The sequence below is a fragment of the Mustela erminea genome, chromosome 1 (genome assembly GCF_009829155.1).
Source record: "Mustela erminea isolate mMusErm1 chromosome 1, mMusErm1.Pri, whole genome shotgun sequence".
NCBI classification, from domain to species: domain Eukaryota; kingdom Metazoa; phylum Chordata; class Mammalia; order Carnivora; family Mustelidae; genus Mustela; species Mustela erminea.
In genome coordinates, this window is record NC_045614.1 from 178,845,086 (window position 1) to 178,861,253 (window position 16,168).

Below are 16,168 nucleotides of genomic sequence, written 5' to 3' on the forward strand. Positions count from 1 at the left end.
AGAAAGGGGAATCTCAAGGAAAGGATGGTTCAGGATTGAGTAGACCCAGTAGTTATTACCAGAAGCATGAGTGAATGAACACCATCACACTATTACACATTTATGATTCTACAAAGCCTGCAGTAAACAGATATTTATAACAAGGCCACATCTGACAATAAATCAAAGTTTGTGAAATAATTTCATAAGGTAGAATGGCAGCTATAATTACAGACAAATTAATTAAAGAAGATAAAACATCATGGTTTTTGTCTGACACTATTCTCCTTTTAGTAACATTCACAATCAAAATTTCACATTGCAATTGTAGGTCTTCTAAACCTGTGAGAATATGTATATATAATGTGAGTATTATATGCATGTACTATTATGTGCATGTACAATTAACTGAAATCTTATTGTATAATTTTTCAACATAGTTAAGGACAATATAGATTCTCTGTAAGTTCAATAATGGTTCTAAGAAGCTAAATTCCAAACATAAATTACATTTATAGTTTATTTTATATAAACCTCCTTCATCATATGTGCATTTATTTAATTATTCTGAAGGCAAAATTTTTTATGATGATCTATAATTAAAATAGCATGGGTGGAAGATTCAGGAGAATCATTTTGGATCTGATTTAATATTAATGAGAGTACTACCATTTGGAAAAATAAGTTACATTAGAAGAAATTTGGAATATTCAATAAACTAATTTTCTCTCTACCTGAGCCAGCCAGGCACCCCCTAAAACTAAATTTTAAAAAAGGGAGACTAGGCTCTATTAAAGTACACAAACATGCTCTAACATTAAAGAATATTGTGTATGTACTAATATGATGGATTTTTACTTTTAATTTTGGTAACATTGGTAAAAAAAATTGGTAACATTGTTTTAGCAAGGGGCAGGGGACAAATAGTGATATATTTTTTCATTTATCACAGTATATTATCAAAAATTTTTTTTAATACTAAAGTAACAAAATCAGATGTTATCCTTTCTGGTTTAATTTTTTATTGAAATAATCTTAATGACAAATGCAACTGAACATTCTGTGATGACCAAAGACTTCTTCGACTCCATTTTGGACTTTGCATGAAATGGGTGCAAAGACTGAAGACCATAATTATTCTGGAAAAACTTCAACTCAATGGACATTAGGCCAACAGGTCTAGCATTTCATAGTGTGGGCTGAGAAAGAATTAGTTCATTGACCTATAGGACATCTTTATAAATGACATGGTTATACCACATAATAATTTATGTTCCTGCAAAGTATCCATAAAAGTTTTGGGTAATGAAATAGAAGCATACAAAAAAATGGATTATAAAAATAAATGGTGGTTAGGGAGTAAAAAATCAGTTGTCCTCAGCTATGTTTTCAGATGATTTTAGCTATGTTTAGCTGTTTTCAGATGACTATAGAGTGGGTTTGGGAGAGTTGGGAAACAAATGGAGAAGAAAGTCTAACACTCGTCCTACTCAAGCCTGTGTTGACAAGGAGCGCCACCATAGTGCCACCTCTCCATCCTGAGGCCAAGTGCAGATATTTCAAGAAGACATATCTAGGGAGTTACATCCACAGAAATGGGGAAGTGACAAGTCCTTTGCTCTGGCTTGGGCAAACTGTGCATTAAAATAGCTTTTGAAGGTAAGAACTGTTACTTTTGAAGCTTTTCTACTTTGAAAAGCTCAGCAAAAAGAATAAATGAGGTGCCAGAGAAAGAAGGCTCTTTCTATTTTCTATTTCTATTTCTTGCTATTCAGGCACCTGGCATGAGTGCCTGTTATGTGGTTAAGGTCCAATAAATGAGAGAGACTATTTGTCGTTTTAAGTATTTTCATGTTAAGAATGTTCATTCACAATTACTAATGTAATTGAGGTTTCTAGAGAGGGAATTTGGGCTCAGAAGTGTCCATTCCTTTTGAGCTCCCAGATCAGTTTGCAAGCTTCTGCCATTATTGAAAACATTATTGCTTCCTATCAAAATAGATGGCCGAGCCACTCATTAGGACAGTGGTCTTCTATAGTTTATTATTACACTAAACCTATTTCAATGTTATCAGTATCAAAACACTTTACCCTTAAAACAAGCAAACAGATTAAGGAAAGCTCTCATACTTTTCTTGCTTAGGTTAAGGAAAACAGTAAAAGTAACTGTAGACTTACATAAAAAGTCAGGAAATAAAATGTGTCAGAATCTTTTCATGAAGTCAGTTTGGTTACATTTTAATGAAGGCTTGCCTCAAAGTTTGGCTAGGCTATATGATCATTCTGTTTTGATTTATCTCTAGTAGATTGTAAGGTAAAGAACTAGTAGGTAAGGAAATTAAGTATTACTTTTCAAGGAAAGAGAAACATTTTTAAAGATAAGGTAAAAATCAAGCTTTTCCCCCAAAATGAAAAATTTTCTTGTAAACAATTACAAATGTTTTACTTTGCTCACCTCAAGGAAATGAAGTTGGAAGCGATTTACTAGCATCAGAATTTGCAAAGACCATAATAAAATGAGCTGTCAGGAGCAAAGCCTCAAACATTTTAAATAAGCATTGGTTTTAAACAGCCTTGAAAGTGTTCTTAGAGTTACCTCTCATACCTGGCAGCCCTAGGGTAATATATGTATTACTAAATAATCTGAAAATTCAATATCGTTTCCAACTAAAATCAATCAAACTCTTTTCAATGAAGTAAAATCATATATATTGCTTTTTTTATCCACACAAAGTTTAGGAAACAATACAAATATAAACATACACACATCCCCAAGTAAAATAGCCTGTTCACTGTGGGAGTTTGGCTGCTGACTTTTAACTGCTGACCCTAGAGGTTCCAGGAATCAGGTGATGCAGGATACAAGGCACATAATCCCTTCACACCAATAATTAAGGGCAACATACAGAGTAGCTGGGCTGTGTCAAGAAAACCAGATAATAAACACATGCACACGTGTTAAGCTGCACTACTTTACAGCTCGTTCTGTGCAAACACAATAATTTACATTTCCATTTTACCAGCATGAGTTGCCCTAAGGATAGCAAAAAATAAAAAGACCTAGCCAGAGAGGGCAAGGGGACAGGATCTTAGGAGGTGAAACACATTTCTTTCCTTTTGAAGCAATATTATAGGATTTGTAACAAGGCTGGAGGGAATAGTTCATAGCTAGAGCTTTTTAAAGTAATACCAAATAAATGGTCTGAAATAAACCAGCTGTAGCATTAAGACGCAGAAAGTTTATGACATGCACATAAGTTACCTTATGCCCTTATAGCTAGGATAAAATGCATTTCTCTTTTGTTTGTCTGTCATAAGAATATTGTGCATTTGAAGAAAATTAAAGTCTCAACCAACTCCCCCAGAAAAACCAACAGCTAAAACAGACTGGAGTGATAGAGGAACCTGTTTACAAGTGGGTTACAGAAATTTATCATTGTTCCAAATTCATGAGATTTACAATTCTGATATAAAAAAAGTATGGTTTTGCTCTAAAGACAATATTTACATTGACTATCTAACCCAAATTAAGAACAACTTAATCCACAGGAATGTAACTGCTCTAATTTATGCATGGTGACTGGGACTCTGTGTTTTTGAGGATGATGAAAAAAACTAGACAAGTATCCTGTAATTTGCTCATTCATTCGTTTACGACTTCTGAGTTGGTAGCCTAACTAATCTGAAATAATGAAGTGAGGCTACTAAGAACGTACTACTTTGGCTTTTGTGAATTATTCTGTAAGGACTACAAACAGAAAATGTTCTCTGTAAACTCTCACGGTGTTCACATTACATCAATTTACATTTTTTTTTTTTTTGCAAGCCACTGTATGCCCCCTGCATATTAGCTACAGGTAATCAAGCTTTTACTTGAGTTATAACTAGAGCTATAATTTTTAGACGCAAAGCCACTGACTGATACAAAGTATGATGCTGAATTGACAATAATTTTACAAGGCAACGGTGAATTCCAAAGAAAGTAATGTATACAAGACCACATTACTTATATTGAGATTATTTGAGAGCACATAAATCTATACTAATTTCCATAAGAACATTCCCTTTGAGTCCACTGATTAGTAATTGCCACATTAAACTGAGCCATAGTTTGGAAAATCAAAACACCTGGGATGATTTATTTTGCCAGAAGAAGAAGAAGAAAAAAAAAAAAGAGTCTTCTTATTAGATATAAACACTTCATTTCCTAAAAGAAAGTATTTCTTTTAGAAAATATTAAAAAGACACTAAACTGATTAGTATTAAAATATGAGGGAAAAGTGCAGTCTTTCCTACCAGTTGGATATCGTATAACTCCAAAATAGTTTATTTTAAAGGCTCTCTCCTGCTTGGTTGACAAAACAGAGTAAGGCATTTCACATAAACAGAGGTTGTTTATATGTATTTGGGAGTTAGGAAAAGGAAAAGGTTCCTATTTAGATTTTAGCAAAGGACAAGAAATGAGGAAATTGAAGATACGCTTTGCCTTTCAGCTACGCAGAGCTGACTATAGACCATACTCCACATCCTATGCATTATCTGGATAGAAACCACAGGTTATCCTTCCCTTTAGCTTAAGTATGCTGAAATGTGACCATGTAAAAATTACTTAATGTGGAGCCATGAATTTCCTTCTCCATTTAAAATTAATTTAATTTGCTCAATTCTTTCATAGAACTACTTTTGCATTCTCTTTGTGGGGAAGTTATCCAATTACAAATCAATAACTGGGAAAACTGAAATGGTAAAAACCAAAGCACCAAAACAGCTTAGGAACTTACAATGTCCATTCCCGAAATGAAGCCTTTTTTCATCTGCATTGTGTTTTGACTTGTTATAGCCACAGAACCTGGAGGTTAAGTCAAGGGAAGAAACACAGAAAGAAAATATACTTAAAGCAATTATCTATGTGCAGAATGTGCAAAGCACAAAAAAGTAAAGCATTTTCCTCAAACAATTAAATGCTTTAGTAAAAGTTTAATGACTTCATATTTTCTAAATCCTTTATAGAAAGCCTCTTTCTCTGGGGACTCTGGAAAGCTGCCTAATGAGGAGATACGTAGAGCTGATTCCCCACTGTGCAGACCCCTTCAGCTCAGTTTTTATAATAGCCTTAGAAAGTGTTTATAGTTTTTTTTTTTTTTTTTTTTTAAACAACTGCTGTTAGAATGAATGAAGGGTAAAGTCTCCATTGTTAGTGATTAGCGCTATGCTGCGTTACCAGTGTTCTGGGTGAGAAAGTGACAGGGAAATCTGGGGCATATTTGAAGAGTAAGAGGATAATTGGAAAAGGAAAGTAAAAACTACAAGTGAGGTCAAGAGAGAGGAGAAGTGGAATGTGTTGAAGAGTGGGGCAGGAATTTAATGGAGGAAAGAAAAATCAAAACTAAAGATGGAGAAAGAGAAGAAAGGGAGGAGAAAAAAGATCTAGATCTAAGTGGAGACATGCTTATTTGTTAAAATACTTCATGGACCACAACCTTTGGATTTTAGTGGCCACTGAGGGGAGCAGGCAAGGCAATAATGAAAGTAAGTGGTAAAAGAGCCCGTGGACTCACCTCCCGATCAAGACGTAGGTGACGACTGTGAGCAGGATAATCACCACCGCCGCTGAAATGGCAATCATCACTACTTGGCTGTTTTCCCCAGAAATGGAGAAAGCTGTGAGGTAGAGAAAAAAAAAATAAGAAAAGGCCAGGCATTAACACACCATAACTAACATCTGCACAGAGAAACCATATTTACACTGGTTTTACCTGAAATTGGCTTACTGCTTAAGCCAGTATAGACAGGACTCTTCATTTCGTGTAAAAAAAAAAAAAAAAAAATTCTTACAATGGCGCTTGAAATTTCTAATTAGTAAGATAAAGTATTCTGTTTCAATGGCATCAATCAAACACACCTTGAGTGCCTAGCGTGTGAAATATCCTGGACTGGTTTTGTCTATCCTTACTACAGAGAAACTCACTGAATAAACCAGAAATTACCAGAGGCACATAGAGAACAGGTAAGAGTTCCAGGAACAAAATGATAAAAACAATCTAATCAAGCTTGTTTAGCCTCCAATATCTAGAGTTATTTAAATGTTTTACAACACATACCACCAACAAATTGTTCTTCTCCCTGTATTTCCTACCTTTGTGAATGGCCCATTTGCTCACTCACTCACCTAGATGAGGTATTGGCAAAGAAGGCCTAGGGATCAAACCTGGCCTGCCACCAATTTTTGTAAAGCCCAGGAGTTCACATTATTTTTATATATATTTTTAATGGTTGTAAAAAGTTAAAAGAAGATTTCTTGACATGTAAAAATTATACAAAATTCAAGTTTGGGTGCATAAGTAAAATTGCTTTGGAACACAACCGCATTCAATTGTGTATTGTCTTTGGCCACTTTTATGCTACAATAACCAAGTTGAGTAGGAACAAGAGAGACTATACACACAAAGCCTGACATATTTATTATCTGTCCCTTTACAGAACAAGCTTACTGACCCTTGAGCTGGACCAATGCTTCTCTAACTTCATTCGAACCACTTGAGAATCTTTTGGAAAAGTTATTTGTGATCCAGTTGGTCCAGAATGGGGACCAAGACTGGACTTTTCTTGTGAGCTCACAGTGATGCTGATGCCGCTGACCCAGTCAACATTTTGACTAGCAAACACATAGACCATAAACATGAAGTCATCTCATCTTTTCCCTTTTGATCCTTCAATATCCAATTAATTACCAAACTCTTTGAGTCTTTTAGTTTATGTCTTCATTTCCCTTCTGGATTACAATTAGAAATTCCTGATTGGTCTCCATTTACATGGCCATCAGTGTATTCCTTCTAAACCATGAATTTGACCATGTCGTTCTCCTGCATAAAAGTTTTGCAGGGTTCTCCATCACTTTTAAGATAAAATGCAAATTCCATACCAGCGAAGGTAAAGCCATTTAAGATCCTAGTCCTCTCTACCCCCAGCCTCAGCTACTAACAAACTCCATAAGAATCCCGATCTCTAGACCTTCTAAAAATATGCTCAGCTCCTGGAACAACCCCTTTCACATGCTCATATTTTAACATATATTACTCTTGTAATAAATGTCGGTGCACAAATGAATGAGGGATGAATGAAAAGAGCTTAGAAGACAGAGTTTGATTATTTGAATACCATCTCCTCTCCAGAAGCCAGTATCTGATGTTCAGCCTCATCAACATCTAACTTTGGAAGGTTTTCTGGAAAATAACACTGCTTTAGGAACAGCTAAATGATACAAATGAACAGACCTGGCAGATAGGCTATGAGAAGTTTCCTCAGCATCTGAAAAAAAGAGCTCCAAGTGTGGCAGGATGGCATCCTCATAATATAAACTGCTGCAAGCACTTTATTCTTTACTACCAGCAAACTGTTGTTTACACCACGGTGGCAGTCATGGGAGTGCCTGCTTCGATCTCTCCGCTGCCAAGCCTGCAGTGGCAGACAACCTCCAGCTGCTGCCCCTTCAGGACCCCCCACAGCCTCCATGCACGGGCCATGCTCCCCTCCATGACTAACCGCCCTAGGGGACCAAAGCCAGGCCCTCCCTGCTCAGTGCAGGACTCCTCAACAGCAGTCTTCATTCTGGGGCTCCTCATGGGCTTGTGAGACCCTCTGAGCTGCACTGCTGTCTGAGGCTCCTCCTTCTCCATGCTTCTCTTTCCCTCCAGCTCTTCACAGACAGCTGGCCTACATTCCAGCCGGAGGTGCTGCTTGACCACTTCTGCTCTTCCTGCCTGTTTCCCCTACCTACATCTCCCCCTATAAAGCTCTTGTAATTCCATCTTCACATCTGCCTCCCAGAAGACCTGGACTGATACATACCCATGCATGGGACATTGATCTGTGATTAGTCTGCAAAATAACTTAACCTAGTGATTCAATAATGCTCCATAAGCCTATAATAATAACTCGATCTCTTACTTTCCATTTTGTACCCTGTAATAACTTATAAAGCCCAGCCAGTTCTACCTTCTCTGTACATTTTAGCCAGTTGATAAAATAAAGGTCAGTGAAACTGGGAGGGGAAACATGATAGAAGAAAGAGGACTTCTCGATTTCTTTTTCTGTCACAGGCTGTAGAACATCTCTGCAATTTCCTCTAGCTCTAAATAGCTATGAATCCTGGAGACTATCTAAAGCACATAATCAAACTGATCATTTTTGCTGGTGAAATTAGCAAACACTAATGAGTAATATTGACTAAATGCATAATAGAGTTGTCCAATGACTTTATGTGGCATGCTGCTAAACATTGATATCTATTATGTGTCTTAGAAACTCATTTTGAATATTTACTCCCACAAGCAAACTGCTTCTCCTGTTTCTAGCTAGGCACTGCCCATTTTAGTATAGCCTGTACATACTGCCAGCTTCCTCTCCCTAAAGCAGGCTGGTTAGGAGATCGTTCTTGTGAACCAGAATGCCTGGATTTGCACTTATATGTTGTCTGACATAATATCTCATTGTTGTGAGGATTAAATGGGTAACGCAGTTAAAACACTTAAAACAGTGCCAGGCACATAGTAAGTGCTTAATAAATGTTATATATTTTTATTATTTCATTTCCTCAGTGAAAAACTGGCAAAAAGTGCTGTGGATTCCGTGTCTACCCACTGAGGGTTTCTAGACAGTTGACTGTATTTCCAAGCATGCCACAGTTTCATACTCTTCGTACTTCTTACTTAGGAGATGTTGCCTTGACTCTAGGATGCTTCTTTACTCCGATAAACTCTACCACTTTAACATTACATATATATACATATTTAATTAATATGTACATATATAAATAATATATTAATAAATATATTTTAATATGTAATCACAGCACTGGATCAGTACTCCAAAACTTGGAGATTCTAGGGTCATTGACCTCACTTATTGGTTATACAACCTGAGGGAAAAAAACATAAACTTTGTGTCCTAGGCCACATAAAAAAGAAATAATAGTATTTGAATAGCTTACAGAACAGGACCAGATAAAATGATTTATAAGAATGCTTAATATGGGGCGCCTGGGTGGCTCAGTGGTTTAAGCCTCTGCCTTCAGCTCAGGTCATGATCTCAGGGTCCTGGGATCAAGCCCCGCATTGGGCTCTCTGCTCAGCGGGGAGAGCCTGCTTCCTCCTCTCTCTCTGCCTGCCTCTCTGCCTACTTGTGATCTCTCTCTATCAAATAAATAAATAAAAAATCTTAAAAAAAAAAGAATGCTTAATATATTATCCCATAAATACATGGGTTCTAGTATCAGACCCGTAATTTACCAATGGTATGGTTTTGGAAAACCTGCTTAAACCTCCCTATTTCTCAGTTTCCTCATTGGTAAGAGGAAGATGATAATCATTGTAAAAAGTAAGATATTTTAACCAAGTTCAAAAAATATTATCTAAATTCCAGGTAAAGATATACTTTGTTCTATTGAAAATTATGTATATGTGTTATGAATGAGAAGTTTTCATATAATTTTTAAAAATAAAAACTAGAAAAAATTAAAAAATAAAAAGTACAATAAATAGTAAATTGTTCAAAGAAATCCAAACATGAGACTTTATATATATAATATATATAAATATTATATAATATATAAATATCAATATGTAACAAGACTCCTTTTTTCTTAGAATTTTAATAAGATATCATTTTTATTAAAAAATATAGAAACTTAGGGGTACTTGGGTGGCTCAGTTGGTTAAGTATCTGATTCTTGGTTTGGGCTCAGGGCATGATCTCAGGGTCATGAGATCAAGCCCCACATCAGGCTCCACACTCACTGGGGAGTCTGCTTGAAGATTCTCTCACTCTGCCCTTACCCGCTTTCTCTCTCTCTCTCTCTCTCAAATAAATCTTTAAAAAAATAGAAAGTTGATTTTTGTCTTTTTTTCCCCGGCTAAGACAAAAAATACTTTTTATCCTCATTTATATTTAAAGGCTGGAATAATTTTATGCTGAAGCAGCAAGAGTAAATTGATTTTTTTTTTTTTTTTTAATCAAACTGAGGGGAGACTGGGTGACTCAGTCAGTGAAGTGTCTGCCTTCAGCTCAAGACATGATCCAGGGTCCTGCAACTGGCTCCCTGCTGAGCAGGGAGTCAGCTTCCCCCACTCTCTCTGCTCCTGTTCCTGCTCGTGCTCTCTCTTGCACGCTCTTTTTTGCTCTCTCTCTCTCAAGCAAATAAATAAAATCTTTAAAAATAAATAAATAAATAAATCAAGCTGCTCAACTCAAAGATTTTTATAAATGTAGAGGAGGTGTTAAAAAGCTCATCTTTTCCTCTCTTCAACTGCTCTATCAATCAGTGGAAGTATTGCAAATATAAAACTTATCTGGCAAAACCCCAAGACCCTATAGTTTTCCAATGGGATTATTTCTTAAACCTCAGACACTGAAGCTTCAGAAGTGGTTCATGCAGAAGGCTACTCCAGCAATATCTATAGTAAATCTGGAGTCACATTCATGTATTGGAATTTGTTGTTCCCTTTGCATATTTACATATCAGATAAAGTTAAGTGCTGATTAAGAACATGCATGCGTGGAACATAATGAAGGTTTATCTAATGGTGATCTGACCCTCCTGTCCCTCGATATGCCTAATTTCTACGACAGGGATATAATGCACATTTGTTTCTTTCTCTTCCTGGGATTTGTGATCTTTCTTGGTAAAGCAAATGTAGATTTTGTTGCTGTTCCCTTAAATATCATTTAAAAGTTTGATAAAAAAATTCAATTTGTAATCATTTCAGAACAAGAAACTTTGCAATGACCCTGGCAGGCAGGGAGGAGCATGCAACTCTTGATCTCAGGGCTGTGAGTTCAAGCCTCTTATTGGGTGTAGAGATTATTTGAAAATAAAATCTTTAAAAAAAAAAAGAAAAAGTAAAAAGAAACTTGTTTTGCACTACTTAAACATTAACAAAAATATTTAGAACTACTAATGTCAAATTGCAATTAAACTTTTTTATTGTGTCACATAAAATCTTAAATTTGTTTTTAAAACTTGTTCAGATGTACTCTCATGGCAATTTGTACCATTTTGATGTGAATTGTCTCAGAGAACAATTTCTCCTTGGAACCTAGTCCCGGAGTGAAGACTGTTTGGAGAGGAATCCTGCATTAGTCAGAAAAGGCCTGATACCAGTCCCCTTGCAGTGTTTAGTCCACAAGGGAAGTGTGGCCCATGCATGGTGGCTGTGGTGGGTCCTGAAGGAGCAGCAGCTGGAGGTTGTCTGCCCACTGCAGGCTTGGCAGCATGGAGATCCAAGCAGGCACTCCCATAACGCCACAGTTGGGTAAACATGTATATCCATCACGGAGGATTAGGAGAGGTCTTGAAGTATGGACGTGTGCTTTTGAGGATGGCAGCTCCCCTTTGAGTTAGAAGAATTGCCACATTTCAGCTGTGAGCTAATAATTTCTAAGAACACTAGGTTATCAGTGCCTTGCAGGAGGTACAGCTTGTTATTATAAGAAGCCTTTCTAATCACCTGACCAAAAGTGTGCCATAAAATTACTACCTGATAGAGTAACTATTACACTAACTTGAACAGTTTTGATAATTTATGTTAATCTTCAATGTTTCTATTAGATATGGATTGTGGGCATAATAAAAATATTACTGTACCGAAGCCAACATGATTTTAATGTCATGAACAAAATATTTAAGTAGGAAATATGCATGCCAGGAGAAATGGCAAATTGGAAAAATCAGAAGAGATTACTGGGTTTCCTTTCAGGACAGTGCAGGCCATTGTCAGACCCTTCCCAGAGAGTCTCTTTCTAAAGGGTGTTCATCTTTGATTGCCTTTCTAGGCTATTTTACAATTGAATTTAAGTTGCAGACAACTGAGTGATATATATAATTTCTCCCATTAAAATTAAAATAAAACATTCACTGGAGACATAAATGGTTTATGTGCAGTAGAAAAGATTACTTCAATCATTACATTTGTTGTCCTATAGGATATTAGTCAGTTTGGGGCAAATTAATAAATTTGTTTAAGTATTCCTGATTGCCTATATAGGTACACACAATTATGTATTTATATGTATATATGTATCTGTTCTTCAAATTTTCCTTTAAACCTGTTTAATCTAAAAAAATAAATAAATAAGCCAGTTTAATCTTTTGGAGGATATAATGAACATAAATAAAATATAGATAAATACATAAAAGTCTCCTCATTAATTAATAAACTAAATAAAATCCTTAGTTTGAATGTGTGTTCACTCTGTATTAGTACTGTGGCCATGATATTAACTTTTTAAACATTATATTTCAGCAGAGGGTTTTTCTAATACAAAGCAAATACATTTGAAGAAAAGAGAAATACCACTAGGAAAATGTTTGCCAATTTTAGATGTATTTATGCCAAATTTGGTGTCAGACATATAAGACTATCCAAACTGCTTGTGAATGTGAATGAGGTGATAAATCACGATTTAGAAAATCCTCAATCTCCAAGTGACACAAGATTGAATGTGTTAAGGATTAAAACAATATTAAAATCCTCATGGATATCAGCAAGTATTTTTTTGGGGGTGTGTGTGTGTGTTTTAAATAATTCACTGAATTATGCAATGAACCCAGGACATCTGGATTAACAAGTACTGAGGGTATGTTTCCATATTACATAATTTTCCTCAAAGCAATTTATGGCCAGTAGAGGACTAGTAGCTTTTCAGCATTTGAACATGTGTAAAAGAGAAAAACAACAACACAGATGCATACCCACACAAACACAAATCTGCAGACTCAATACCATACAAATTTTCAAATATTTCAAGCAATTTACTTTCAGTGTATCTCAATATGTAAATATTATCTAAATGTTAACAATTAAAATTTAGAGAAAATGAGAATGAATTATCAGACACCTTTACAGCAGCCCTCTCCCAATACATGACGCTGAAATAATACGTACAGTCTGGGCTAGTTTCAAACTCAAACTTGCGACTGTTGGTCCCGTATCCAGCTGCTGTTCGGGCTCGGATTTGGAATACGTAAGTAGTGTCAGGCTTGAGGCTACTGATGGTAACGTTCGTGCCTCTTGCCCTCAGAATGGTATAACTTGTCTCTTGCTCCTGCTTTGAGGTAAGAAAAATCATGTTAAAATCATATCTTCATAATGCTATCAAATGATAAAATGGTGAACCACTCAAAACCAGTTCTTTCAGATTTTAACATAGAGCATAAGACACAGAAAAGAAACAACAATCATTTCACTCTCTGAATGCAGTAGAGGCATACAGAATTTCCTAACTTGGGTAAAATGATTTGTGTCCTGCACATGAAGCAGGGAAAGTTTTCATTCTTACCAGTTCGTGAATATGCCAGGGAAAATATCTTTTCTTCCAGGCTAAGTCTGAATGAAAGCTTTGATCTAATTTCAAAAATAAACGTACAATGAGGAAAATACTCCTGTGAATGAAACTTAATAGGAATGCCCTACTGATTCTCAGAAAAATATTTTTTATTGATTATGAAATATTAAACTCAGAAAAGGTCCAGGTTTTAGTATATGTGCTGCTGAAGTGAGCACAAGTCTAGGTTTTACATATAGCTCTACATTCATAACTTTCTAGGCATCAGTTATGCGTGCACTGTATTTATTCTAAGTCACTGTGGTTTAGTAGAGACAAATATCTCCAGATTAGAGATATTTCCCCAAAGGATCTCCATCAGGGGATCCTTTGTATATTGTATAGAAATTGTATATTAGGGGATTCACAGTGCACATTAACAGGAAAGTTTTTTGTGTGTCGAGACTTATATAGAAAAAATGGATTTACACAGAATTGTGTTTTTCCCCTAAGGCACATTAATATACACGGAGTATTTTATGGGGAACCTGATTTTGAACAATGGTGGAATGTCCCTGCACCTGGGGTGAGGCCTAGAGTGGATATCCTTAACCAAAATGACATAGAATATTACAGAAGTGTACATTACAGATATTTTGTGCTAACTAGTTAAAGATGCTAGTTATGTACTAGATAGCATGTAAGCTGGCATATTAAAAAATGAAGAGGATCAAATATATTTATTTTACAGAAATAATTATTTCATTTGTGAAAAAATTTGTTGAGCCTATACCCAAAACTTGACTCTGCGCATCACCATTAGTGAACTAGTCAAGAAAGCTAGACCTTACAAAGCTTAAATTCTAGGGAAACATTCAAAATATTTCCAAGTATTATATACATTTGGGAATAATTTTTAAATTTATGTATGTCTGATATAAATATTTATATAAGCAGGTATTAAAGATAATATTGCATGTACATTTGTATCTAGTTTTAAAATGCTTAGGGAATAATGAATAGATACAGCCATTTTTTTCCTGCAACTTTTTAATATTATTTTAATACAAGGATGTGCATTGTACTTTGTTAGTAAATTTGAAAGTTCAGAATTTTTTTTATGGTCATAATAGATATAAATATAAATTAACTGCATTTTTAAATTAGTCCTGTAGACCTAAAGTTTAGGTGCGTCCTGGCTTTGCTATCTGAACTGAGATGTGTCATTTTTCTTTTTATTTTGTTGCATCGTCTATAAAACGTGGATTGTTACATTTGCCCAAACAATCTTGTCACACTTTTAAAAATAGAAGATCATGATCAGATGACTATTTCACAGTGCTGTCTACAGAGGAGGACCAAAAGCTAGCAAATAAGTTATCTATACTAAGACTTTAGCACAATGAAGTTGATTAGGTCTCTCTTTTCTTTTAATGAAAGGAACGTTCCTTTTCCCGCATGGGATAGTATGGGGGAAAAAATGGCATCACATTTATGAAATACATTAACCTCAATAAAGAGAATAGCTACACAATGCAAATGAATGTTTATACATTATGCTTTTTTGCCAACTGATCATACCACTAATTCTCATGTCTCTAATAATCCATTCTCATGTAGAGCAAGACATGTATTACAGGAAAACACACTAAAGGAGGAGTCATGGCTGCCAGGATTCAAAACCGAGACCTGTTCACTAGCAATGAGGCTGTGAGAAATTCAAATAATGCCACTGACTCCGTTTTCTTATTAGTGAATGAACCCAATTATCAAATTTCATAGGATCATCAGACAACTCAAAATAAAATCATGTACACAAAAGTGTTCTATAAAGTATTATATAAATATAAAAACGCAATTTAATTTTAAGTCATTTGCAAATACTTTGTCAGCTGCCCACAAATATGTTTTATTCACATTAGTAGCTATAAAACCATCCAGCTCTGATAAGATCTGAGTATCTTACTTTCGAACCTATCTATAATTTATAATCAGGGAGAAATAAGTACCATTTAGAGGTGATGAAATACTATAGCCTACATTCTACTTATAAATAATCATTGCACCTATTTTTATAATTGTATTATGGAACCACAATTTTATGACATGGAGCAAACTTATCCATCCACTCCCACCTTCCAAATTACCTTGAAAGTATCAAGAAAGCTTTTCATTGCCAGTTCAATAATACGATGGCTTTGCTATTAGTTCAATGTTCCCATCTGTACTGAATGAAATTCACGTGAATGTGAAGGTCAGGAAGTGATGCTGAAGGCAATGAACTAAGGAGTAGATCGTCAGTAGGCTAAGGAATCGCTGTGAAATAATTGGTAGAACAGGGGTCTCAGCAGAGGACATAAATGTCATGTCTAATGCCATAACTCGATGGCTTAAGTTTGGCACTGACGTCTTTGCTGTGACATATTGTTATAGAATGGGGGATATTTGACACAATTATTTCAAAACCCCCCTACTGATAAATCAAAGGTATCACACGACCAGAGTTCCAAAGAGCTTTACCGCTTCTTAGCAACACCATTGGGTTCTTTGCAAGTACACAGCTCATGAAAAGATTACCTCTTTCCCGACACAACCCAACCCTTTCACATCATCTCCCCACCTTTTCATAGTATTTGACCTCGTAGTCCAATATGATCCCATTAGGGTGCTCAGGTTCCTGCCAAGATAAAGAGATGCTGTTTCTGGACGTTCGATCCTTCTTAATCGTCATGACGGGCGATGGAGCTGTAGAGAAACAACAGGAAGGGATGGTAGGAGGACACAAATGAATCCAATTAGGAAAGGTGGTAAAGGAGCGTAGCGGAAGAAAGGAACAAGCAAATGCAGGCCGTCATTGCTCTTATCTTTG

General features: G+C 35.7%; 1 protein-coding gene across 2 annotated transcripts in view; it reads right to left on the bottom strand.

Moving 5' to 3' along the window:
• Positions 1-16,168, bottom strand: part of EPHA3 (EPH receptor A3) — a 354,141-nt gene that overhangs the window by 61,068 nt on the left and 276,905 nt on the right. Inside the window, exons 6-9 of one of the 2 annotated variants that reach the window (XM_032351772.1) lie at positions 15,920-16,044; positions 12,921-13,080; positions 5,538-5,640; positions 4,761-4,828 (exon numbers count right to left, since the gene is read on the bottom strand). In XM_032351772.1, coding sequence (XP_032207663.1) covers positions 4,761-4,828; positions 5,538-5,640; positions 12,921-13,080; positions 15,920-16,044 — 456 coding nt within the window. Of the gene's footprint in view, positions 1-4,760; positions 4,829-5,537; positions 5,641-12,920; positions 13,084-15,919; positions 16,045-16,168 lie in introns of both variants that reach the window. The other variant, XM_032351763.1, reaches the window with a different exon arrangement.